General features: G+C 40.9%; 2 protein-coding genes across 4 annotated transcripts in view; one reads left to right on the forward strand and one right to left on the reverse strand.

Annotated features, from left to right (window-relative positions):
• Positions 1-25,094, reverse strand: part of LOC126278355 (mediator of RNA polymerase II transcription subunit 4) — a 63,572-nt gene extending 38,478 nt beyond the window's left edge. Inside the window, exons 1-3 of the mRNA XM_049978415.1 lie at positions 24,916-25,094; positions 24,564-24,798; positions 3,357-3,528 (exon numbers count right to left, since the gene is read on the reverse strand). Of these exons, the coding sequence (XP_049834372.1) occupies positions 3,357-3,528; positions 24,564-24,798; positions 24,916-24,986 (478 nt within the window). The 5' untranslated portion in view covers positions 24,987-25,094. The remainder of the gene's footprint in view (positions 1-3,356; positions 3,529-24,563; positions 24,799-24,915) is intronic.
• An 89-nt stretch (positions 25,095-25,183) lies between these two features.
• Positions 25,184-27,331, forward strand: part of LOC126278342 (3-hydroxyisobutyryl-CoA hydrolase, mitochondrial) — a 44,865-nt gene continuing 42,717 nt past the window's right edge. The window contains exon 1 of one of the 3 annotated variants that reach the window (XM_049978401.1): positions 25,184-25,291. In XM_049978401.1, the coding sequence (XP_049834358.1) occupies positions 25,289-25,291 (3 nt within the window). In that variant the 5' untranslated portion in view covers positions 25,184-25,288. Of the gene's footprint in view, positions 25,292-25,866; positions 25,962-27,331 lie in introns of those variants that run through there. The other 2 variants (XM_049978382.1, XM_049978391.1) reach the window with 2 other exon arrangements.

A 27,331-nucleotide genomic window follows, 5' to 3' on the forward strand; every position in this document is an offset into this window, starting at 1 on the left:
ACTGAATGCATAAAAATTTGAACTTTTCTCTTTCCAGGAACCCTGGAATTGTGTTTCTACCTATCATAGTTTGGAAACAAAAAATATTTGAAATCAGTTCTTTCTTTTTGAATATCCCTGTACATAACTGTGGCCAGATCAGTCAATGCAGAAGTTCCAACCACTGCATGTTGGCAGAAACTGTCTGCTTCTGGGCAGCCACATGGTACGAATGCCAACCGCTACTGTATAGACAGCCATGCTAGAACTCTGGCACTGCACTTCCAGATCTTTAGAATTTAATTACTAAAACAAATGATATGATGTACTCATCACTGAAGAGAAGATAAACACACACACACACACACACACACACACACACACACACACACACACACGTGCGACCAGTCTCTGGCTGCCAAGGCCAGACTGCGACAAACAGTGCATGGTGGGAGGAGCAATCTGCATAGTGGGGGTAAGTAGGAGACTGGGGGAAATAGGGGGAGGGGGGATAGGAGGTTAGGGGACAGTTAAGTGCTGCTTGTGAGAGCAAACAAGAATAACATGGGGAGAGGGTAGAGCAGCCAGGTGCCGTCTGGAGGTTAGACGGAGGGGTGAGGTGGGTGTGGGGATGGGGTGGGTGAGCAGAAAAGTGAAGAAGTAAAAAGATTGTAAATGCGTTGATGGATTAGAAGGCTATGTAGTGCTGGAGTGGGAAAGGGGAGGAGATAGGTGGGTGAAGGACAGCAACTAATGAAGGTTGAGGTCCAGAGGGTTACGGGAACAGAGGATATATTGCAGGGAGAGTCCGCACCAGTGCTTTTCAGAAAAGCCGGTGTCGATAGGAAGGATCCAGATGGCACAGGCTGTGAAGCTATCATTTAAATGAATAAAGTTCTGCTGGTGCTATCTGGATCCCTCCTACCAACACTAGCTTTTCCGAATTGCACAGGTGGGAATTCTCCCTGCAATATATCCTACATTCTAGTAATCCTCCTGACCTCAACTTTCGTTAGTCACTGTCCTTCACCCACCTGTCCCCTTACCTGTTCACACTACACAGCCTTCTATTCCACGTATGCATCCATCGTTTTTTTTAATTTCGCTCCTTTTATGCTCTCACCATATAACCTCCCAACTACATCCAGCTGCCCTACCCTCTCCCAACCTCATCCCTATATGCTCCCACAAGCAGCACTTCACTGTCCTCCAACCCTACCCTGTTATCGCTCCCCGTTCCTGCACCAGCCTCCTCCTTATCCCCACCACTAAGATTGCCTTTCCTAACATGCACTGTTGCTGGCAGTCTGGCAATGGCAGCCAGAGACATTGGTCACATGTGCGAGTTGTGTATGAGTGAACGTGTGATGCGCATGTGTGTGTGTGTGTGTGTGTGTGTGTGTGTGTGTGTGTGTGTGTGTGGAAAGGCGCGCGTGCATATGTTGTCTGATTCAGAAGAAGGCCTCTTGTCGATAGCTTTATTGTTTGTCGGTCTTTTATGTGCCTGTCTGCAACTCAACAACTTTACCATATGGTGATTAGCAATCTATCATTTTCACAATATTGTAATTATTCTATCCTGTGTTATTTTTACTTTCTGTTTGACTGGATTCTGTTCAGTGCACAAAAAAATTTCATGACAGAGACTGTTTGAATTTCCATGGAAGCCATAATGATTCTACACTAATTTTGAGCCATGTTCATTGTCAGGAGATATGTGAATGTAACTGAGCTGGCAAAAATACTTGAATTTGACACTAAAATTAAGTTGCTATAATACTCAGACCACTTCAATTACATTTGTATGTGTACTGCCTTACATGGTCGCTTTGACATAAATGTGCGTATAATCTATACGATTTGAATATGCAATTGTGAGTATGTAGATCTCTTGATATTAGTATAATGCCAGTTAGGTATCCCTAGAGCAACAAAGCAGAGCACAGCACACAAATCTATTTGTGACCTGTTATATGAGGAACTTATTTTATTTGTGTGCTTTTAGTTTAAATTCTCAAATTTCTTGCATATTTGTGTATTTACAAGGCACAGTTCCACATTTTAGTAACTGTCTAGTGTATATTTCTACCATCGTTAGCATGGATAAGGACTGTGATTAATGCGTTCAGATGCAAGCTCAGTTGGTGACCCTTCGTTCAGAGCTCCAGGCGGGACTGACTTTGTTCAAGCAGCTTGAGGCTGTTGCCAGTAGGCATGACTGTGGGAGCCTGGTCATGGGATATAAGGGATGACCACCATGGCCCGTCCATCCTCTGATCAATCCACTGCTGTGCCACTCCAGTTACTAGCAGCATTGAGGTTGACCCTCACCTGTGGTCATGTGGGAGGTCATCTGAATGCGCGGCAAGAACTGAAAGACTTTCTGAGGGGAAGGCACGATCGAAAAGCCTCCCCAGTTCATCTGAGAAACATGTTTCAGGCATTAGCTGGTAAAGATCCTGAGCCAGATGCAGGTGCCTGCCTGTTTCAGAAGACACCTTTCGACCTCCAAGATGTGGGCATTCACAGAAGGTGGGATTATTGGCAGCTGGAAACTTCAATGTTAGGTATATAATGGAGCTCAGTAGGGATGTAGCTGCCCTGGAGGGGACTGAGTCCATGGTGTACCCTGTGTGTGTAACAGTGAGATGTCATCCCAGATGTGGAATGGGTGCTTCTGGATGCCACGAAGAGCACTCGGTCCAGTGGCAGCTCATGACGGTGTTCATGATGCCAGTCGTTTTGGATTGTGATGATGATGATGTTTTGGATTGTGGAGCACTCAACTGCGCAGTTATCAGTGCCCGTATTAATTCCCAACTTTTACTCAGTACTCTTTGGTACAGAGACACATGAAGGGTTTGAAATGAGAGGCTCAGGCAGTTTTGAAGCCCTGTAGACTGCAGATTTCTAAGACTTGAGATGTAAGGCAGTGGGGTTTCACATTCTGCTTAATAGGAGTCCATTACACATAGGAGGCAACTATACCAGCATTGGGAGCTATGAGGAGAGGACTTGGCAGTTTTTCAGGTTAGAAAGTCTCGGGGAAACACTGCTGCTATCTAAACTTTATTTTCAAAGTGAAATGAGTCACAAAAATGATGCCTCTCTATACTTTTGAAAGAGTATGAGTCACTGATTGGTACCGCAATAAAAGGAATATTATTTTCCAGCATCCTTTAGCATGTACGCTGACAGACTCATACTCCTTTAATGTCAGTTTGTACAGCTACAAATGTAATATCTGAAGAAATAGCACACTCAAACTCCTCAAATAATGGATTGACATCCTTTAACGATTCAACTAAGAGAATATATGTTCGAGAATAGTAACTCCAGTGGTGATGCAATGTAGACACCAGTGCTGGAAAACTCACCTGTGGGATATGGTCTTCGGGGATCACCTTGCTGCCACGTCAATGGAGCGCAAACAGCATTTGAAGCACTAATTCGGTGAGCAAACTTTATTAAGTCCTCTGATGGAACAGGCCTTTTGTTGGCTCTTGCAATTGACTGCAGTTTTTGTTTTGCTTGAAATATAGCAGTTGCCTGTTAGATAAAAAAAATAACACAATTTCAAATGAAAGGTATTATACTTACTTCTAAAAGACTGTAAATCAGTAAGCTACATAAAAAGTGAAGAGATGAAATATTTTCAACTCCTGTAAAACCTAAATACATCTATACTTCGAAAGGCGCCTAACAGTGCGTAATGGTAGGCACTTTTGGTAAAAAAAAAAAAAAAGAGGCACTTAACTGGATCCAAGTTAAGACACCAATCCACAGTCATCGGACTGAAAACATTATATGGGAAGGGTGACTGTCAATATGCCTGTTTGTGTGAAATCCGACAATATTGTGGAAAATACAGATTTTTAGTCATGATTTGCAGGAGATGTTGAGTCACAGACTTTCACAACGAAAAGACTGCTAAACAGGTGAGCTTTTGGAGAAATGGACTTCTTCTGAAGTAGGTAACACACACACACGCACACACACACACACACACACACACACACACACAAAAACAAGACCCCTGTCTTTGCATACTGAGTTTAGAGACAACGGCCATGTATGTGCGAGTGTGCCTGCATGAATGTGTGTGTGTGTGTGTGTGTGTGTGTGTGTGTGTGTGTGTGTGTGTGTGTGGTCTACTTCAAAAGAAGACCTATTGTCCAAAAGCTCACGTGTTTAGCAGTCTTTTTGTTGTGCCTGTCAGCGACTCATCATCTCCTCCAACCTCAGCTGTCAGGCACAATGGTTGTGTGTGAGTTGGGCTTGCGTGAATGTGTTTGTGATGTCTAGTTTAGAAGGAAACTCACACATTTAGCAGTCTTTTTGTTAAGCATGCCTATTATTTAACGTCTCCACATGGTGCGCAAAATCTACCTTTTTCATAATATTGTCATCATTCCACCCTGGATTTTTCATTGTTTGGTTATGTATGAGCTCTAATTACTCTGATTTTCCACCATGATCATTTTGTGAGTTGTCTATGAGGGAGAAGTAATATGGTACCTGACTTATTGGAATGCCTATGTCCAAAACTTTAGCAGTAGTTTTGTGTGATGTGGCTTTCTGGTAGTTTTCACCACTGAGTTTGATGAGCATTTGTGCGACGCTTTTCAACATACCCAACAAAAGCAAAAATGGCAAAATGCACCACTCTTCTACATATTTTCTCTATATCCTCTATTAATATATTTAGTAAGGGTCCCAGAATAAGAAGTGCTCAAGACTTGGTGGAATGAGTGTTTTGTGAATCACTTCTTTCTTAGGTGAATTGTACTTTCTAGGCTTCTTCTCTTGAATCTGAACTTGGCATCTGCTTTCAACTGTTTATGTGTATCATTTCTCCGTTGGTCTCAAGACATTACTCCCAGCATTTTATGGTAGTTGTTGTTTTCACTGGTTAATAACCAATCATGCAATCAAACACTGATGAGTGTGTGTGCCTATTTATGCACAATACATACATGAATAAATTTATGTTGATGCTTAACTGCCAATCCCCACAACAAGCATCAGAGTTCTGTTCAGTTATTGGCAATGCAATTATTTCAATATACATAAGCACCATCTGCTAACAATTTCATGAGATTCCTGCACTGGCCTTTCAGAAGTCAAGGACTAGGCATCAACCTGGCCACAGTTATCTGGCCCTATGGATCTCATTAACCATTAAAGTGAGCAGAATTCCACATCATTGTTTGTGGAATCAATGTTGATTCCTATCAAAAAGATCATAACACGTGAGCATAAAATATTTTCCATGGACTATGTGATAAAAAGTATCCGGACACTAGTTCATGGACATTAATATGAGATATTTCCAGCCTTCATGATGACTTGAACTCTACTGGAGACATTTTCAATGAGGTGGAGGAATGACAGTCCAGTCTTCCTCAAGAGCTGAAACCAAGGAAGGCAGAGATGTAGGACAATGGTATCTGAAGTGAAGTCGACGTTGTAATTCATCTCGAAGGTGTTCCATTCGGTTCAGGTCGGAGCTCTGGGCAGGCCACTCAATTTCAGAGATGTTATTGTCTACAAACTATTCCTTTCCAAATGCTGCTTTACGACAGAACGCACAGTCATACTGATACAAACAGTCATCATCGCCAAAATGTCCCTCTACAGTACACTACACACAATCCTGTACAATGTATTCATATCATTCAACATTTACCATTTCTTAAATGCAATAAGAGGATCACAAACTAAATATGACCCCCCTCCCCCCAATGCCATAAGACAAGCTGCTCCATACTTAAATGTTGGTAAAACACATGATGGCAGTCAACTTTCTCCAGACATTTGCCAAAACCAAACACTTCCTTTTGATTGCCACACTTGCTTCCAGTCACTCATTGTCAAATGGCATCGCTCTACACACCACCTCAAGTCTTGCTTAGCAGTAACTCAGATGTGTTGTTTATAAGGAGCTGCTTGGCCACTACACCCCATTTGTTTTAACTCCCTATGTACAGACATTGTGATAGCTGGACTGCTATTAGCACTCTGGAGCTTCTGGTGATTCCTTCTGCTGATTTCGAATGATTTTTTAACAACCTCCCTGAGTGCCAGTAAATGAGTTCTGCCTACAAAGATAGGGGGTGGGGGGTGAGATGGTGGAAGGTGGGAGGAAGGAGAAAGGCAACTGGAAAGGAAAGAAAGGAGGGGTAAAGCAATAATGACGACAGGGAGGGTGGGACTGGAAAGAGGGGATGAGTGGGTGAGAAGACAAAATATAGCGGATTATAAGAAACCACAAGCAGTATTACACAGTGAACCCATAATTAAAGTTAGTCAAAAGACCCTAAATAATCAAAATTCAATAGATGTCTAGGATATTTGGACAACATGGTTGTGGAGAAACAGCGATTGTTATAAATTAACTCAGTATTACGGAAACAGTCTTAAACGGATTTTTTATTTATTTAGAGTCGACCAGTTTCAACCCATCGCAGGGGCCATCTTCAGGGCAAACATAAGTTCAACTGCTGCTGACATCACGTCTACCGAGGTGTGGCAGAAGACGACTAGGATGTTGAAGATATGTTTGATACTGGATGTGTCTGTTTACTAACTCTTATAATCTGTACATCTTTTAAGTCTTCCAGTCTTTCGAGTAACTTTAATTATAGGATTGCTGTATAATTCTGCTTATGGTTTCTTGTAACAAATGGTACAGTTTCTGTTTTCTCCTCCACTAATCCCCTCCTTCCAATATAACCCTCCCCTCTCCTCGTTATTTTCTTCCCCTCCTTTTTTTTCCTTTCCCGCTCTCTCACAAACCATCACCCCCTTTCCAGCTCCCTCACAAACCATCAACCCCATCCCGTTCCTCCCAACTCCCCCTCAAATCTATCTCTCATGTACTACCAGTTTGCGTCATATCCTGTTTCTTAGAGTTTGTATTTTATACATTTTGTGTATTAGTAAGTCTTTATACACAATGGCATATTAGTATCTTTTATATTTTTACCGTTATCTATGGCAACACAAATTTATAAATTTTTTTTTATATACTCTGTAGTAAGTGAGTCCCTAGGTCCAATCAGGGTACTGCTTTCTCAGAATCCAACAGTGGTAGATTGCACTCACGCTCCTGTTGTTATCTGTGCACCACACTGGTTTACAGTGTTCAGTGGTCCACTGTTACCTGGACTCTACATTTCGTCACAGAGGCTACGTCATCCTTTAACCCAGGAAGCCAATTCTGACAGCCTTACTACCATGCAGAATAAATGTTCATTCCTCACACACCAGTACCTTTTGATAAGCGTTCTCCTTAGGTCTTGTTTCCTTCATATTATTTATGATGGTGAGACACTTTGTCTCACAAAGACTTTCATTTTGAACACACCTACTATTTCTGATGACACATACATAGGTGTTGCCAAAATGGGAGCAGCAGACACTGGTGTATCCTTCGATGTCATCTCAATGTTCAGATGTTTAACATTCTAGACAGTTTCACGTAGCACACGAGTCCAAGATTATTATTTTAATTATTCTTTCAGTTAGATCTACTTCTAACTCCTAGTTGACCTCCCTCACACTAACTTTTATAACATTTTTATATTGGGGGCATTGGCACTCTCTGAATGTAAATGATCTCTGACAACTGGCTTTATTCAGGTGGACTTAAATTGGTGGTTGTGTCAGTACTGCTCACTGCACTTTTATGGAATATCCACGGAGATATTTAGATAACATGGGACATTAGATTTTATAAGTATTTTTATAGTATCTGAGTGACTACAATAAAACTGCTAATATGGGGAAACTGGCTCTCAATCAGTTTTACCAACGCAATTCAACGCCTCAGCATAATTTGATTTGTTTGAGTGTTCCTTTCAGTGTGTACAATTATTTTAGTTGTGGATGTCCTACTTATAAGACAGTCTGCATCAAATATAAAATTAAGAATAATTTTTACAGTTGACATCTTTAAAATTAAATTCCGTATATTTTAGAAATATGCTCAAGTACTAATGTCAGCCCTGTTTATTTCAAATAGTTTGGCCATCTTGTACAATGAGTGAGTGAGTAACCAGTAACCTTAGCTTTGAAAATAATATAGGGCAATGTCCATGCAAATATTGAAAATTTACAAGAAGTTGTGGGCATGTTATTTTGTGTGAGTTTGCAGTCTTTGTGAGTTCGTGTCTCGGAATAATAAAGTTCAGTTTACCTCTGGTATTGTGAGGCTGTATAGTCTCTCTACTGTTGAACTCACTTATGAAATAAGGCAACACTGAGCAGATATATAGACTAACAACAGTTAATGTCTTGATAAAGAGTGGACAGAAATTTTCATTAGATTTCACTTTGCTCATTACTCTGATTACTTCTACTGCTACTTCTCCTTCTCCTCTTTCTTCTTCGTATTTTGCTGATATGGTGATATGTTCCTCTTAGTTCAATTTCAAATCAATTTGAAAGCCTATCGCCTGATTTACGTTCCACAGCTGTAGCTAAGCCCAGACTTGCTTCCTATGTTTTATTAAGATCATAGAGGAGTTCATTCGGAAAACACACACTTCATTGCAAGTTCTAATTTTTCCTGTTTTGCCTATTGCAGTTCTGCCATGTCATAGCGTGTTTTGAGCAGTGTTGTGTCATCTGCATAACACACAATTGAAACTGCTCCCACATGGTAAGTTGGATCATTTATTGCAATGATGAACAGAAAGGGACCTAGGACAGAGTCCTGTGGCACTCCAGTCCAATCTTCCTTCATAGAGGAGCATCTATTTTTAACTGATTTAATGTGACTCCTGTTGTTTGGACATAACTTGATTATAGTTAAAGTTGGCATGTATGCCATAAATGGTATACAGCCAAAGGCTTTGCTAAGACAACAAAGTGCAACTAATACCAGATCCTTATGTTTAAATGTCATCAACACCTGGTTAACAACTTCAATGACAGCAGCAGTGGTATTTTTTTCCATGTTGGAACACAAACTGCAGGCTGGAGAGATCATGCTTTCCAAAATAGTTATTTAGCAGGTTGCACATTAGATTCTCAAAAACTTTGGAGAAAACTGGGACAATAGAAATACTTTTGGGACAGGTGATTATGTCCCTTTTGAAATATTGGCACCACTTTAGCAATTTTGAGTGCATCAGGGAAAACTTCAGATTCTAAACATGCATAAAAGTGACGGAAAGAGGCTGACAGATATGATGTATTATTTTTTTAAATTACATTGTTAGAGAACCAATAACAGTCCTTACTTCTTGAGTTTAAGAACCTTGACACAGCTTTTATAATATCCAGGTGACAACATTCCAGTGGGAGGCATACATCTTATGAGGCTCGACACCCGGAAGATCTAAAGCACAATTGCTTTTTGCTTAATTTTGTATTTCTATTCATCCACTGAGGTTTGAATGTAAGCATCTACTTCTTCTAGGTCCAGCAATGCATTTTGTGTGTAAGTTTGGGATTTTTCTGAGCTGATGATGTTCCATGCTGGTTTCCATTTGTTGGGAGCACCTTCAATGTAACATAGACATTAAAGTTCTTTGGCCATGATCAGTTTGTCTTTTACAGTTCTTTTTACACTATAAATAAGCTCTATAAGAGAAGCCATATTGCTCAAGACATTATTTACAATAATTTTCATATATTCTGTGGATGTCTGAGCATCTCTTCCTTACAGTGAGCCAGCTCAACCGTACAACATTTTAGCTGTTTCTTTTTCTATTTATTCTAAGGGCTAATTTTTATTAATGCAGAAGTGACATAATTGTGTGAGTTTCTGCAGGAAATTATCAAAAACTGCTTCTCAGACACCCTTCCCAAGTTGTGTGTTCAATACCAACTCCCAACTAACATCTGCTACTATGTCAATAAATAAATTAATATAATCAAAAAAAGAAAATTAAGGATGGAATGTAACAATATTATTAGAAGGAAAGTTGCTACTCATCATATAGTGGAGATGCTGAGTCACAGATAGGCACAACAAAAAGACTCTCACAATTATAGCTTTCGGCCATTAAGGCCTTAGTAAACAACAGACACACATACGCACAAACACTCATGAAAATGTAATTCACATACAAGAATCATGTGTGTCAGTTGCGTTTGCATAAGTGTGTGCATGTGCGTATGTGTGTCTACTGTTGATGAAGGCTTAATGGCCGAAAGCCATAATTGTGAGTGTCTTTTTGTAGTGCCTATCTGCAACTCAGCTTCTCCACTATATGGTGAGTAGCAACTTTCCTTCCCATAATATTGTTAATAAATTAATCTATTCATATTTCTGGCTTCTTATCTGTGTGGCATTAGACTTGATGCTGGCTGATGTGTCTGACTTAGACAAACGATCACAGCAGAATGTAAAGAAATAGTGGGTCTTCATCTGCTAGTGCATCACTACCAAGTCTGACATCATCATACATATCTATAGAAAAATTAACTAAAATATCATCAAAGCAGGCACTATTCCCTGCAAATCTGTAATTGCAAAATTTAAATTTTGTAATGTGTTCATCATTTCAGTGTTAAACAACCACAGATAATGACTTTTGTTTTAGATTTTAAAATTTTCCTCATAAGCAGCTCAAATCTTTCAAAAAATTTACATCTCCTTCAGGAGATCTATACAAGCTATCAACTTGCATTAAGTCATATACAGTTAAATTCTGCATCTAGTTTATCACAGTAAGAGATAAAACCTAGTGTAAACCACTTTAGAACCTCTTAAGGCTGGAGCTTCATCTGTGGTAATGCTTACAAGCTTGTGGATATGCATTTTCACAGTTAGGATGAGTTGCTCCATGGCAAAAAAATCTTCTTCTCTTGGATGATCTTCCAAATAAATCACTTTCAAAGATTATTCCTTGACAGTAAATGTATTAAAAATCATCCTTACCGAAAACAGCAACTGAGCAGTGCCTGTTGCATTAGTGGACCCATCAATTGCATGAAAAACAGCAATACTCATCCTGGTCTCCTTTCACTTAGAAAAAACATCGTTAGACATTGTTTAATCTCTTCTTATGACTGTTCTTAATGGAAGTTGAGGGGATTCAATGGCAACCACTATTTCAGACTTGTTTTTGAAATTCAGAACAACTCACCAGCAGCTCAAAATGCTTCTTTTCAAGTGAATCACGCGATGTCTTTCTTCTGTTCAACTTTGCGCAATTATGTATGCACATCTGTGCATAGGCAATTTTCTTGGAATGGGAGGCTGTGTGTAAAAGCTTAGTGCTTCCTGAGTTTGGTGGGAATCTCTTGCACTATTTAGGGAGGCAACGGGTGGCTGGGGACCATGTGTGTTTCATTTTGTAGTGTGTTTACGTTAAGTAGCGAGGTAATTTGTGTGCAATAATGACTGCTGACTCCAAAGGAAGCATGCTTAAATTTATAGGTGACTACAGACATAGAGAAGTCATATGAAATGCCGCTTCTAAAGATTGTTTGAATAATAATTCGAGGTGTGATACCCTCAGCATCAAGTGTGAGATAAAGAGTCTCCAGTAACATATTGTAAATTTTGAAGAGCGAAAAGAGAGAAGAACAAGTCAGAAATTCATGAAAAGAATATGTAAGAAGTGTGTGTGAATATTCATTAATGACAACTTAATAGCACAAGAACTGAGCAACCTGACATCTGAACAAAATAAAGGCTAGGGCATGTATAACACTTAGAAAAAAGAAACTAGAAACTGAAAAGAAGGACATTGATAATGCAACAAATACAAAATTGGAAAACACAACCTCTATTCTAATGAATTCTGGCGTCAACGAAATTCCCAAATTTGTCGAGGCCAAGGGCGTTAATCTACACATAATCTTTCATTATTAAAGTTGTGTAAACAACTTTTTCATCGAATAAAATACACAAGACATGGTGAAACTTAATTAACCATCACATAATGGATAAGAACCTCCCTCAAGTATTTCTCAATTTCAGGGATCACTGAAATGCTTTGTTTTGAAATGGATAGTAAAAAGATCAAAATAGTACATAATTCACCAGTTACTAGCTTCTGAAATGTTACTGTTCAGACTTATTGCTGCAGTTTCTCAAGCAGCAAATCTGAAATTTGTAAACAAAACATTGTTGTCACCTTGTATTTGCTGTACCTCTGTTATTTAGACACTTTTTTACCCACAGTCACCTTTGAGTTTTCTTTTTCTGCTCTCTTTTCATCACAAAGTGCATAACACAAACTCCCAAGCAAAAAAGGGGATCCACAGCAGACTGCCTGTGCAATAAGGCAGTATAGGACAAGAGAATGTCCTTGGGTAAATGCGTTCTTTCCACAAATTTTTATGCATTCTCTTTTTTCTCGTGTGTCTGCGATTGAATGTGAAGAAAAAGGTATCATGTGGACACGCCTTTGCAAACGCACTATTTTCAAAGTTCTTCCTCCTTTTTGCCAGTACATTCAGAATATGATTTTAGGGAACAGCTCATGGGATTAACACAGAAACATAATAAGTCAGTAGCGGCGATCTCTGACAGAAATCTTAAGTTATACCCGCAGAGCCGCAGAGTTACGAATTGATGCACAATGAAGAGGTGGACAGTCTTCTTGCGGGAAGCAGAGAATAGGCCTTAGATGCTTTCGCTAGGAGTACAGTGAATATGTCAAACAGGTGAAGACAGAAAATCCTAGTGATTTTGCCTCAGGTATCAGAACTGAAACACAGCTGAAAGAGAGCAATATTGCAACTGAGAAATGGAGTGCTGTGGTGTCTTCTCCTCTGAGGTCAAATGCAACAGATTTGGATGAGCGGACCACATGAAGAAGCAATGCTGTCAGCTACAATGCTTTGAATGTGATGAGATTGGGCATAGGGCATGTGACTGCAAATGTGGAAAGCAGGACAGCCGCAATAGAAAGAAACATGCTTTAAAAGCAAACAGGGGTGTCCTGACCTGACCATCATAGGTCATTTAACACTGCAAGGACTTGTGCAAAGACAGATTGTTGCTAGAGTGTTGCAGTGAATCATAAGAAACAAATTCTTGGTAGACATATATGCACATTTGTCAGTTTCAGTCTGGACCTATTGGGTAGGAAGAGACTCAGTCTCTACGGTACAGGTTAACATGGCATATACGACAATGGTGTGAAATCAATGGGGACAAGATTGCTCACTTCTACCACTGGATTTGAAACATTTAAGGAGCATACTGAGGTGTTGCCATACTTGGATGAGGTGTAATGGACAATTCTTGGACTTGATTTTCTAAATAAGCATCATGTGTATGATTGAGCTTGGTGGAGCTTTGTTTCCACTATGAAAGAGACCTGATAGTGAAACAATGTGTGCCCCTGTCATGAAGGTGTTACCAGCTAAACTGCATACATGTATATCAAAGGTTAATTCATTGGATATCATACCAGTAGGTACAGGGAAATTGATCTAGGTTAGTGTAGGTAGTGTAGATACCGACTCACCAATGGAATTGTGCATGGAAGAGCCATCGGCCAGGAACAATGAGCTACATAAGTTGCACTGTATGGTGCGTAGGAGCATAGCTTGTGTTACAGATATAGATGGAGAATTTATGGTTCCTGCGAGGTTGGACAATTTTGACAAGGACAAGGTTAGTCTGCTAAAGGACCAAATGGTTGCCAGTTTGTCTTGGAATGGTTATTATATCATACAATGTATTACATACTCAAATCAAACAATGGAAAATCCAGGATGGAATGTAACAATACCAGAGAAGCAAAGTTGCTACTCACCATATAGCGGAGATGCTGAGTCGCAATAGGCACAATAAAAAGATTCCCATAATTAAAGATTTCGGCCATTAAGGCCTTTGTCAGCAGTAGACACACATACACACACACTCACATAAATGCAACTTGCACACTCATCTGCAGTCTCAGAGAGCTGAGACCACACTGCGAACAGCAACACCTGTGCATGATGGGAGTGGCAACCTCCTATATAAAAGATAACAACCATTTCCTCAACCGACTCTCCACAGTTCCTGTCCCTTTACCACATGGTGCCCTGCTCATCACTATTGATGCCATCTCCCTGTACACTAACATTCCTAATGCCTATGGCCTTACTGCTGCCGAACACTACCTTTCCAGACGTCCTATGGATTCCAAACCAACAACCTCCTTCCAGTCTCCATGACCAACTATATCCTCACCCACAATTACTTCTCCTTTGAAGGCATTACCTACAAACAAATCCACGGTACGGCTATGGGCACCCGCATGGCACCATCCTATGATAACCTATTCATGGGCCATCTAGAGGAATCCTTCCTAAAAACCCAGAATCCTAAACCCCTCACCTAGTTCAGATTCATTGATGACATCATTGCTATCTGGATTGAAGGTGAGGAAACCTTATTCACATTTCTCCAGAACCTCAACGACTTCTCCCCCATTTGCTTCACATGGTCCTACTCAACCCAACAAGCCACCTTCCTAGATGTTGACCTTCACCTCAGAGGTGGCTTCATCAGTACCTCCGTCCATATCAAACCTACTAACCACCAGCAATACCTCCACTTCGACAGCTGCCACCCATTTCATACCAAGAAGTCCCTTCCGTACAGCCTAGCTACACTTGGTCGTCACATTTCCAGTGACAAGCAGTCCCTCCCAAAATATACTGAAGGTCTCACTGAAGCCTTCACTGACCACAATTATCCTCCCATCCTTGTACAAACACAAATCTCCCGTGCCTTATCTTTCCAGTCTCCCACCACCTCCCAAAGTCCCACAGTCTGGCCACAGAGGAGCATTCCCCTCATAACTCAGTACCATCTGGGACTGGAGCAACTGAATTACATTCTCCGTCAGGGTTTTGATTACCTGTCGTCATGCTCCGAAATGAGAAATGTCCTGCCCACTATCCTTCTCACCCCTCCTACCGTGCTAGGTGTCGTCGTAACTGCCGTCTGCTGTGCAGCGAGCTAAGTTAATTTAAGTATTAACTGTATTTTTCTTACTTGTCACTTCTTCTTCTGTGTGTTTTTGCTTTTAGGAAGCTTTAATTGTCGATTGCTAGAAATAGTGTTCTATAGATTTCATGTTTGTTTTGAATACAGTCAGAGAGAGTCCCTTTAGTCAACCATAGAGCCAGTAGTGCTAGTGTTTGTTTTCAATACAGTCCAGAGTTTACTCAGCAATCAGCCGCCTTTAGTGAATTAGCAGTCTAGTTAAAAGTTGATTAACTCTCTACAGTAAATTGATTTCTTAGGATGGATAGGATGTGTGACAGCTGTGTATGGACGCAGGAGGGGCTGGCCACTGTTCGCGAACAGCTGAGCGTGTTGATGGGCGCGGACAGCCGTCTTCAGGCTGCTGCCTTGGAGTGTAGCGGCAGTGGGGAGTCTGGTGCATCGCATGGTACACCCCAGGTGTTACATGCTTCATGTCCCTGCTGTCAAGACATCTTCGCGGGTACCGGGTGCGGTTGCGCCACCCTCTCCCCAAGGGGAGTGGCGGGTTCAGCGGCGCACGAGGTGGAGGGTCAATGTGGAGGCTGGCCGTGTGGTATCGCCCGCTCTGCCTGTGAGTGGACATGTGGCTGCTCCTTCAGCAAGGTCCGATTAGGCACACGAGGGGAGGGGTTTATTAGTTATTGGGAGCTCCAACGTTAGGCGGGTGATGGAGCCCCTTAGGGAAATAGTGGAAAGGTCAGGGAAGAAGGCCAGTGTTCACTCTGTCTGCTTGCTGGAGGGTCTCATCCGAGATGTGGAGAAGGCCCTGCCTGCGGCGAAAGAGAGCACTGGGTGCACCCGACTGCAAATTGTTGCTCATGTCGGCACCAACGACCCCTGCCGTCTGGGTTCAGAGATCATCCTCAGTTTGTACAGGTGGTTGGCGGAATTGGTGAAGGCAGAAAGCCTCGCTTGAGGGGTGGAATCTGAGCTTACTATTTGTCGTTTCGTTCCCAGAACCGATCGCGGTCCTCTGGTTTGGAGCCGAGTAGAAGGCTTAAACCAGAGGCTCAGACGATTCTGAGGAGATCTGGGGTGCAAATTTCTCAACATCTGCCATCGGATAGAGAAATGTAGGGTCCCCCTGAATAGGTCAGGCATGCAATACACGCCGGAAGTGGCTACAAGGGTAGCGGAGTATGTGTGGAGTGCACATGTGGGTGCCCGACAAGACGCCTCCTGAGATGCAGCAAGATAGGAGTAGACAAAATGGAACATGGAATAACAATATTAATGCGCTAATAGTAAACTGCAGGAGTGTCTACAGAAAGGACACAGAACTGCTCTCATTAATAAACGGTCACAATGCCCATATAGTACTAGGGACAGAAAGTTGGCTGAAACCAGAAGTAAACAGTAATGAAACCCTAAACTCAGATTGGAATGTATACCGCAGAAACAGGCTGGACAGTGAAGGGGGAGGTGTGTTTATAGCGATACGAAGTGCAATAGTATCGAAGGAAATTGACGGAGATCCGAAATGTGAAATACTTTGGGTGAAGGTCACAGTTAAAGCAGGGTCAGACATGGTAATTGGATGTCTCTATAGGCCCCCTGGCTCAGCAGCTGTTGTGGCTGAGCACCTGAAGGATAATTTGGAAAATATTTCGAGTAGATTTCCCCATCATATTATAGTTCTGGGTGGAGATTTTAATTAACCGCATATAGACTGGGAGACTCAAACGTTCGTAACGGGTTGCAGGGACAAAGAATCCAGTGAAATTTTTTAAGTGCTTTATCTGAAAACTACCTTGAGCAGTTAAACAGAGAACCGACTCGTGGCGATAACATAATAGACCTTCTGGTGACAAACAGACACAAACTATTTGAAACAGTTAACGCAGAACAGGGAACCAGCGATCATAAAGCGGTTACTGCATCGATGATTTCGGCCGTAAATAGAAATATTAAAAAAAGGTAGGAAGATTTTTTGTTTAGCAAAAGTGACAAAAAGCCAATTACAAAGTAGCTGATGGCTCAACACAAAAGTTTTGTCTCAAGTACAGATAGTGTTGTGGATCAGGGGACAAAGTTCAAAACCATCGTCCAATATGCGTTAGATGAGTATGTGCCAAGCAAGATCGTAAGAGATGGAAAAGAGCCACCGTGGTACAACAACCGAGTTAGAAAACTGCTGCGGAAGCAAAGGGAACTTCACAGCAAACATAAACATAGCCAAAGCCTTGCAGGCAAACAAAAATTACGCGAAGCGAAATGTAGTGTGAGGAGGGCTATGTGAAATGCGTTCAATGAATTCGAAAGTGAAGTTCTATGTACTGACTTGGCAGAAAATCCTAAGAAATTTTGGTCTTATGTCAAAGCGGTAGGTGGATCAAAACAAAATGTCCAGACATTCTGTGACCAAAATGGTACTGAAACAGAGGATGACAGACTAAAGGCCGAAATACTAAATGTCTTTTTCCAAAGCTGTTTCACAGAGGAAGACTGCACTGTAGTTCCTTCTCTACCCGATTGTCGCACAGATGACAAAATGGTAGATATCAAAATAGATGACAGAGGGATAGAGAAACAATTAAAATCGCTCAAGGAGGAAAGGCCGCTGGACCTGATGGGATACCAGGTCGATTTTACACAGAGTAGGTGAAGGAACTTGCCCCCTTCTTGCAGCAGTGTACCGTAGGTCTCTAGAAGAGCATAGCGTTCCAAAGGATTGGAAAAGGGCACAGGTCATCCCCGTTTTCAAGAAGGGACGTCGAACAGATGTGCAAAACTGTAGACCTATATCTCTAACGTCGATCAGTCGTAGAATTTTGGAGCACGTATTATGTTCGAGCATCATGACTTTTCTGGAGACTAGAAATCTACTCTGTAGGAATCAGCATGGGTTTAGGAAAAGACGGTCGTGTGAAACCCAGCTCGCGCTATTCGTCCACGAGACCCAGAGGGCCATAGACACGGGTTCACAGGTAGATGCCGTGTTTCTTGACTTCTGTAAGGCGTTCGATACAGTTCCCCACAGTCGTTTAATGAGCAAAGTAAGAGCATATGGACTATCAGAGCAATTGTGTGATTGGATTGAAGAGTTCCTAGATAACAGAATGCAGCATGTCATTCTCAATGGAGAGAAGTCTTCCGAAGTAAGAGTGATTTCAGGTGTGCCGCAGGGGAGTGTCATAGGACCGTTGCTATTCACAATATACATAAATGACCTTGTGGATGACATTGGAAGTTCACTGAGGATTTTTGCAGATGATGCTGTGGTGTATCGAGAGGTTGTAACAATGGAAAATTGTACTGAAATGCAGGAGGATCTGCAGCGAATTGACGCATGGTGCAGGGAATGGCAATTGAATTTTAATGTAGACAAGTGTAATGTGCTGTGAATACACAGAAAGATAGATCCCTTATCATTTAGCTACAAAATAGCAGGTCCGCAACTGGAAGCAGTTAATTCCATAAATTATCTGGGAGTATGCATTAGGAGTGATTTAAAATGGAATGATCATATAAAGTTGATCATTGGTATAGCAGATGTCAGACTGAGATTCATTGGAAGAATCCTAAGGAAACGCAATCCGAAAACAAATGAAGTAGGTTACAGTACGCTTGTTCGCCCACTGCTTGAATACTGCTCAGCAGTGTGGGATCCGTACCGGATGGGGTTCATAGAAGAGATAGAGAAGATCCAACGGAGAGCAGCGTGCTTCGTTACAGGATCATTTAGTAATCGCAAAAGCATTACGGAGATGATAAATGAACTCCGGTGGAAGACTCTGCAGGAGAGACGCTCAGTAACTCGGTATGGGCTTTTGTTAAAGCTTCGAGAACATACCTTCACCGAAGAGTCAAACAGTATATTGCTCCCTCCTGTGTATATCTCGCGAAGAGACCATGAGGATAAAATCAGAGAGATTAGAGCCCACACAGAAGCATACCGACAATCCTTCTTTCCACGAACAATACGAGACTGGATTAGAAGGGAGAACCAATAGGGGTACTCGAAGTGCCCTCTGCCACACACCGTCAGGTGGCTTGCAGAGTGTAGATGTAGATGTATTCCGCCGTCCACCGAACTAACACAATATACTCATCCATCCTTACACAACCCCTTTCCCAATCCCTTACCTCGCGGCTCATACCCCTATAATAGACCTAGATGCAAGACCAGTCCCATACATCCTCCTACCACCACCTATTCCAGTCCGGTCACTAACATTACCTATCCCAACAAAGGCAGAGCTACCTGTGAAACTAGTCATGTGATTTACAAGCTAAGCTGCAACCTCTGTGCTGTATTCTATGTAGGCATGACAACCAACAAGCATGAACAGCCACCGACAAACTGTGGCCAAGAAACAAGTGGACCACCCTGTTGCTGAACATGCTGCCAAACATGGTATCCCTCATCTTAATGACTGCTTCACAGTCTGTGCCATATGGATCCTTCCCACCAATACCAGCTTTTCTGAATTGTGCAGGTGGGAACTTTCCCTGCAATACACCCTACATTCCCGTAACCCTCCTGGCGTCAACCTCCCTTAGTCACTGTCCTCACCCATCCATCCCCCTCCCTTTTCCCATTCCAGCACTACACAACCGTCACTCCAACACCACACCCAGTCTTTTATTTTCTCCCCTTTCCACTACTTACCCCCCCCCCCCCCTTGGCACCTTCTCTCCTGCCTTCTGTCTCAACTACAACACTTGACTGTCCGTGACTCCCACCATATTATCCCTCCCCCTCCCCACCTTCTCCTTACCCCCAGCCAGTCGCCACTCCCATCATGCACTGGTGCTGCTGTTCGCAGTGTGGTCTCAGCTCTCTGAGACAGCAGATGTGTGTGCAAGTTGCGTTTATATGAATGTGTATGTGTGCGTGTGTGAATCTTTTTACTGTGCCTACTGCGACTCAGCATCTCTGCTATATGGTGAGTAGCAACTTTCCTTCTATGGTAATTTATTACGTACTACCTGACTTCAGTATAAATTCAGTGCAGTAATGCAATCACTGTAAATGGGTCATTCCACGTCAATTCAATGCACCTCTCAACCTGACCCTCTCATTTTTTTTTTTTATTTGGTGAATTCAATGACCCAGATAAGATATGGAAACATGTCAATTTGCAAATGTGTGTTACAACTGTGAAGAAAGTTACAGGTCAGAAAGTTTGGAATTTGTGCTAAATTTACATGTGTATGTCGCAACATAAATGATGTAATTCTGGTTCTAATTCAGTCATTGACCTTGAATATCTCAAACACCTCATCTTCAATTTTTTTGAAAACAAATAAAATAAAATAATTGCTCCAGTATGTTACTATAAATATGGTAAATATCAAGGCAGCACACCAAAGGCATCAGGCACAAGAAATTATTTTGTCAACTTAAGTACACCATCAACATGCAGTAACCAGCTATGTATCCAGTTTTTTTCTGTAACACCAGCCAATAGCAGTTACTTTTATTCAAACAAGTTCTTTCTCGCTGTGAATAGCCAATCAGAGAGATTTTTATTTCAGTCAATCAACATTACCAGCCTGTTTTAATGAACAGCCAAACAGATAGACTCTTATTTCAACCAGTCATCATTAGTCCACGATCTCTATATATTATGCAAATTTTATTAAAAACAAAGATTCCAAGACTTACCAAGTGGGAAAGCGCCGGCAGACAGGCACATGAACAAAACACACAAACACACACACAGAATTACGAGCTTTCGCAACTGGCAGTTGCTTCGTCAGGAAAGAGGGAGGGAGAGGGAAAAAAGAAAGGATGTGGGTTTTAAGGGAGAGGGTAAGGAGTCATTCCAATCCCGGGAGCGGAAAGACTTCCCTTAGGGGAAAAAAAGGACAGGTGTACACTCGCACACACACACACACACACATATCCATCCGCACATACACAGACACAAGCAGACATATTTAGCCTTTAAATATGTCTGCTTGTGTCTGTGTATGTGCGGATGGATATGTGTGTGTGTGTGTGTGTGTGTGCGAGTGTACACGTGTCCTTTTTTTCCCCTAAGGGAAGTCTTTCCGCTCCCGGGATTGGAATGACTCCTTACCCTCTCCCTTAAAACCCACATCCTTTCTTTTTTCCCTCTCCCTCCCTCTTTCCTGACGAAGCAACTGCCAGTTGCGAAAGCTCGTAATTCTGTGTGTGTGTTTGTGTGTTTTGTTCATGTGCCTGTCTGCCGGCGCTTTCCCGCTTGGTAAGTCTTGGAATCTTTGTTTTTAATATATTTTTCCCATGTGGAAGTTTCTTTCTGTTTTATTTACATCGTCATTATTATGCAAATTTTGTTTCATATGTTTTATGGCTGTGGCTTGCTTAACGAAGTGCAGTGTAAATGTCTCATAAAGTAATATTTAGTAAAAAATGGATTTCAAGTCAAAATTGTATTGCTGCAATCCGTTTAGGGAAGAAGGCCATGCAAGAGTGTAGAAGAATTTAAGGAATGTTCAGGAGTGGATGATAAACATATATCCTAATGTATTGTACAATGGAAAAATTTGCAGTGAATGTAGGGGGTGGGGAAAAAAAGGAAGATTTAAGTGAAGATGAAGTAGCATCAGATCTGGCTTCAGTATTTAGGTGAATCTCCTGTGAAGAAAACAAGTCTTCTGAGTGAGAAAAAGTATCCAAAGCAAAACTGGAAAAAGAAGAGAGTGAAAATAGAGAAAGTGAAATTATCACCCAGCTCAAAGATAAGTTTCACAATTCAGACCGTATGTGTGACAAAACAAAAATTGTAACTGCACTTCTAAAGAGTTGGAGTATAAGGAAAACTATTAAAGAATTTTCTGCTTCAGATTACATGGTACAGAGAGCAAAACAGTTAGTAGCAGAACATGGTATATTAGTGACACCAAATCCAAAGCCAGGTAAGACATTATGTGAGAAAACTGTTCATGAAAAGACTTAGCGTCTGTGGAAGAAAATTGTAATTACAATACATAAAACAAAAGCAACTAGTGTTGCACAACCTTAAGGAACTGTGTGCATATTTCAAAGAGAAATACCTATATATAAATATTGGGTTCTCCAAATTTTGTGAGTTGTGGCCAAAGCACAGTGTTCTTGCCAATGCCAGTGTTTGTGTGTGTGTCTTGCACCAGAATTTCAAGTTAATGATTGAAGGTTGTAAACTTAAAGCACTAACATAGAGTGAAGAATACACATTACCATTGTACAAGCACTGTGTAGCATTTGTTACATGCAATTCTGCACTACCAGCATATTTCTTAGGTTTATGTCCCTATTGTCCAGGTGTGACAAGACTAACTGATTATCTGAATGGTAAGAACTGCATTGACGAAATTGCATATAAGTGTTGGTTAGCTACAGGCAGAGTAGTTCTAGAGGGCTATAACAAAGTCAACAGATGATTTCATTGAGGTGTGTGCACTGAGGTTACAACAGCACTCATTTATCTCCCAGCAGCAGTCACATTTTTGTAAAATCAGTAAAGAAGGTCTCAAAGTAAATGAGTCTCTTGTTCTTTGTGACTTTGCAGAAAATTACTCCTTCACCATTCAGGATGAGGCACAAGGATTCCACTGGAATAATTCACAGGCTACATTTCACCCATTTGCAGCTTACTACAGAGACTCAGGCACTAATGAAATATAACATGTATAATACGTGGAAATATCTGACTGCCTTCGGCAAACATGATACATTGTGTGTTTATTCTTTCCAGACGAATTTCATCAATTGCTTAAAATGTCAGTTTTCAAATACAAAGCACGAAAGAACTTTATGAATCTGTCTTACCATCAAGAAGATTTCGATGTTACAGCAGAATGGCATTTTTCTGCTACAGTGCTTGGTAAAGAACCTTGGGATGGGGTAGCAGGGACTTTAAAGACATTAGCAAGGCTTCCCAGCCTCAAGTGACATTACGAAAATTGTATTTTGACATCATGACAATTGTCTGAGTGGTGAAAGGAAAATATTCCTTCGTGTGTATTCCATTATACATCAGTTTCCAATCATGATGAAGATACAGCCAAACTGAAAATATTTCAAAAATGCAAGGACGATTCCAGGTACCCATAAGTTTCACTGTGCAATACCTGCTAACAACGGTTTAGTAAAGACATATTCTGCATATTCAGCTTCTTTAGTGAGTAAAGTCAGTGATTGCTATGGTGAATGAAGTGTTGGATCTGTTGCCTGTCTGTATGGCAGTCATTGGGTGGGTTGCATATGTCTTACAAACATGTGAAGAACCAGGTGAAGTAAAGGTCAACTTCTTGCATCCACATGGACCATCTCAGTCATTTGTTTCCTGGCAAACCAGACACTTGCATCATCAGAAAATGTGACATTACCAAAAGAGTGGATAGAGTGACACCAACTGGAAGAACATACAATCTCCCTGCATCAGATCTGGCAAACATTAACAATTTAGTTGGAGAATTGTGAGGAGTACTTATCATACAGACAGTAGGTCTCCCCTGATGAGTGGTTCTGGGTGACTTTCCCAAAATATACCTCTTGTCCTAGACCTTTCCAGTCCTTTCCCTTCACCCTTCTTCCTTCCCCTTCAGCCATTCTGCCTGAAGAAGGAGCCACTGGCTCCGAAAGTTTGCCAACCGCAACAATATTTTATGTATGTGTTCTGCCACCGCTTGGTGAGTAGATTGTTTATCCATCCAATTAAATAAATGCTGTAAATAAATGTTGTAAAATAATATATGATGATTCATGGCTACAATAGCCCAAGAATCATCATATGTACATTAGTATACTGAACATTTACATGTATCATAACAGTTTGTTGATACCTGTTAAATGAAGATGTACCTTTCATATATGATGGGTACCAAGAATGGAAAGATATTTGGCAGAATTTTGCTTCAGCGTATTCTCGCCACATTACTGATCATACTCAATATGTGAATGGATTTGGTATTCACGGGAAATTGTGGATAACTGTGCATGAAGCCCATACATGGCAGGCAAAATGTGGGAATCTGTATGAATGGGAGTTCAAGGACACTCCAATGTGTGACTGTAAGGTTGCTGTGCAAACTGCTCAAAACCTAACTGTAGACTTTTTATTATCAAAATTTCTTGGGGAACCCAGCAAACTGCCTTTGGTGACACTAACATGTGTGGGCTGGTTAAGATCTGTATCTTCAGTTATAAAATTTTTGTGTGTTCGCTTATAGTGCGAATTTTTAAATACATTTAACAATTTATTTATGATGTCCTTAAACAAGAATTTAAAGTGGCCATGTAAGCCATACTACTACTACTACTAATAATAAATAAAATAAAAATATGACGACCTTTCAAAATATTCCACATTCATAACGAAAAATTGTCAAAACAATGAAATTAGTAAGCACAGTGAGTTAAATAAGCCAGGGCAAATAGAGAAGCAAAGTGGCGTACATTAATTAATCTGTGCCGTGTACTCTCACGAAGCTCCAATGACAATCTCTTGAAAATGTTTGTGGCTGGAACCGGTCGTTGTGATTGAAAAGGTGGAACTGGTGCTGTCAGTTGGTTCCAGGCATTTAATTAATCGTAGTCAAATTAGAAGGCCCTCAGTTGACGACCAACAAAGACAGCAATACAAAAAGCTGTCTGAAATCTGAGGAAATTTCAAGATTGTAACTCTACAACAAAGAATAAAATCTTGTTACTCACTAAAATTTGTTCAGCTTCTTTCAGTTGTCTCTGCAAGTTCTGAATGTACTGATCTTGTCTTTCCACTTCTGCTTTCAGGGCTTCCATTCTCTGATTAATTTTTGCTTGTTCTGCTGCCAATTTGAGCGTCTCCTTGAGCTGCTTGTCCTTCGCCAACAACAATTCCGTAATCTGGGCATGTTCTGAATTTGACAGCTTCTGGTGTTTCTGGACTATCGTATTTTCGATTAGCTCCCTTGAAATGAACAAATAATGAGGTCTACTACACAAAATTATCTTGATTAAAAAATTAACAATCTAACCGTTATTAAGTGCAGTTCTCGATAATAATTTATACACTACTGTTACATACTTTGCTATGATTTCTATGTCATCGATTAAAGCAAGTAAACTTTCCCCTGTGCTAATATTACAGGCAGTCATGACTGCTAACGTTTTTATGTCACTCTAACATCAACACCCACGACCTCATAACACCGCACTACCATCACAACATCAACAACACTGCAATTTGCACAATGTATCTCTCGTCTTTTAAGATGCACTTTCTGCGCGTCCTACGCAGATGAAGATCTTTGGTGTAGCAAGCTGGTGGTGGGGAGATTGACGCCAACACCTACCAGATTGCCACTCGACGACTCTAGTTTGAGCAGTTGAGTTCGAAGTACACATGAGAAGTTGGGATTGGAAAGTATACTGACGTGTAGTGGCAACGAAGAGCGAAGATGGTGAGGTTTTTTGTGTTGGTTGCACAACTGTGAAATGCTTTCTGAGCGGCTAACAGTACTTAAGCGTTTTGCTGCTGCAGTTGTTTGCGAAATTTTGTATTTGAAACGAATATCAGATAAACTGAAAGTTGAGATATCGTTTGCATAAACGTTTCAGTAAACCTTGCCCCTCATTCATTTCTGTGTGTGTTGTTGATGGCATGACGTGGCAGAAATTCGATGTTCGATATCCATCTGTCAACAGGAGGGGTTGGACACATCCACTTTTTCTTTGCTGAATGGGCGAACAGCAGCTGATACTACGCTTTTTTTTTAAAGGGGGGTGGGGTGGTATGGTATGGTAATAGGAACACAGTCACGTCCAGTTTATTTTTTAAGCCACGGTTTTTGCGATGTGATATGCCATCATCATTCCCTAAACAACCAAATTACCAGTAGTATTACAAACGGGAGTTATATAAAAAAAAGGGTACAAACTGTATATGCAAGAGAGTATATTTATCATTAAATAGTAGTATCTGAGTAAGTGTGAAAACAAGGGTACCACATAGCGATATTCCACAAACTGTTTCTTATGTAATGTAATGGATAACAATATGAAAGTCTCTGAATATGTGTAAGCCAATAACGGAGTAGTTCAAATGTCCGTGACCACATAAGATTTATGCAGGCAAGTTGACCTAAAAGTGTGTGCACTAATCAAACCTGATAATTAGAACAGTGTACTGTGCACAGTGTTACACGAGGTAAGGTCCCAAAATTACGTGCATTCCCAGCCACGAAGAAACGTTTCACACAGATACCCCTGTATTGTGGTTTAGGGCCCGATGACTGCGCATTATATCGCCGGAGCCGGGTAGCCTATAAAATAAATTGGAGATGATCTTACAGAGCGCGGTGTTATTCATATTTTTTAAGGTAGGAATTTGTGCGGTTGAACGAAGCAGCCTTTGTGATAGCAAAGCACCCAACAAAACCATAAACATCCCAGTAGAAAGCGACACGTCTACAGCTCACGTAAAATTCAATTTCAAGAAGTTCGTATTACCCTTCTAAAAAACTGTTTGGGAACAGTAGGATTGCAGATTTGTTTGCAGACCTAGCTAGCTCTCGCCACAAATTAGGTTTCACAAGAGTCCATAAACCTTTTTCCCCAATTTTTTGTCGTTTTATGCCTTGTTGCAAATAAAATAATGTTTAATTTCTATTTCTAATGACGAAGAATTTGATAAAATTGACTTTGTAGTCCACCCTATAACAATCCTATTGATTTTGAGGTTAGATATGTGTGCATCAGTTTTGCGGTATGTGAATCACCGCAATTTATTATGAACCTTCTTCAGCAGCAGTGTTCATTGATGTCATCTTACATGTTATGAACTTGGTGGAAGAGTGTGTGATCCTAGATAGACTGTGTACCTTGATGATAAATGTTTAAAAGCAATAAAGTCTGTAGTGTGTCAACAACTCTCTTTCACTTGAAGTTCTTCATTTTCAACTGAAATAAGACATTTAGAACAAAATATTAATTGTAACTGATTTACGTTCCTACATAGCCTTACAGTAGTTAACATTATATTCCTAGCAACAAAGGATTGCCAGGTCAAAAACTTTTACTTGGCGTGGTGAAACCTTTGACTCCTCCATATTATTATTGCACAGCAGAAAAATATTGTTGTGCAGGCTTAAACTTTGGTTGAAGTTCCACCAGGAAGCTTTGAGCAGAGTAGGTTAGCACTGGGCTCGTTTGTCAACAAGGCTTACCACCAATGCAACAGACCTCAGAATGGGGTAGACAGTAATACAAGCACTTCTGTGCTACTTAACAAGGTACTGTGAGAAAACACTGTAACTTTGCCTCCCAAATGCCGCTACAAAATCGAACATAGGCAAAAACAATCAAGCTCAGCAACCTGGGATCATTACTGAAATTACCACAGCACTGCAAGGAGCACTGATGGGTCTGATAATTAAAGACAACAGCACTCGTACATCCAGAGCCACTACATCATAGGTCTACCCATTAGACAGACAGACTTA

Source organism: Schistocerca gregaria, chromosome 1, assembly GCF_023897955.1.
Source record: "Schistocerca gregaria isolate iqSchGreg1 chromosome 1, iqSchGreg1.2, whole genome shotgun sequence".
Taxonomy (NCBI): Eukaryota; Metazoa; Arthropoda; class Insecta; order Orthoptera; family Acrididae; genus Schistocerca; species Schistocerca gregaria.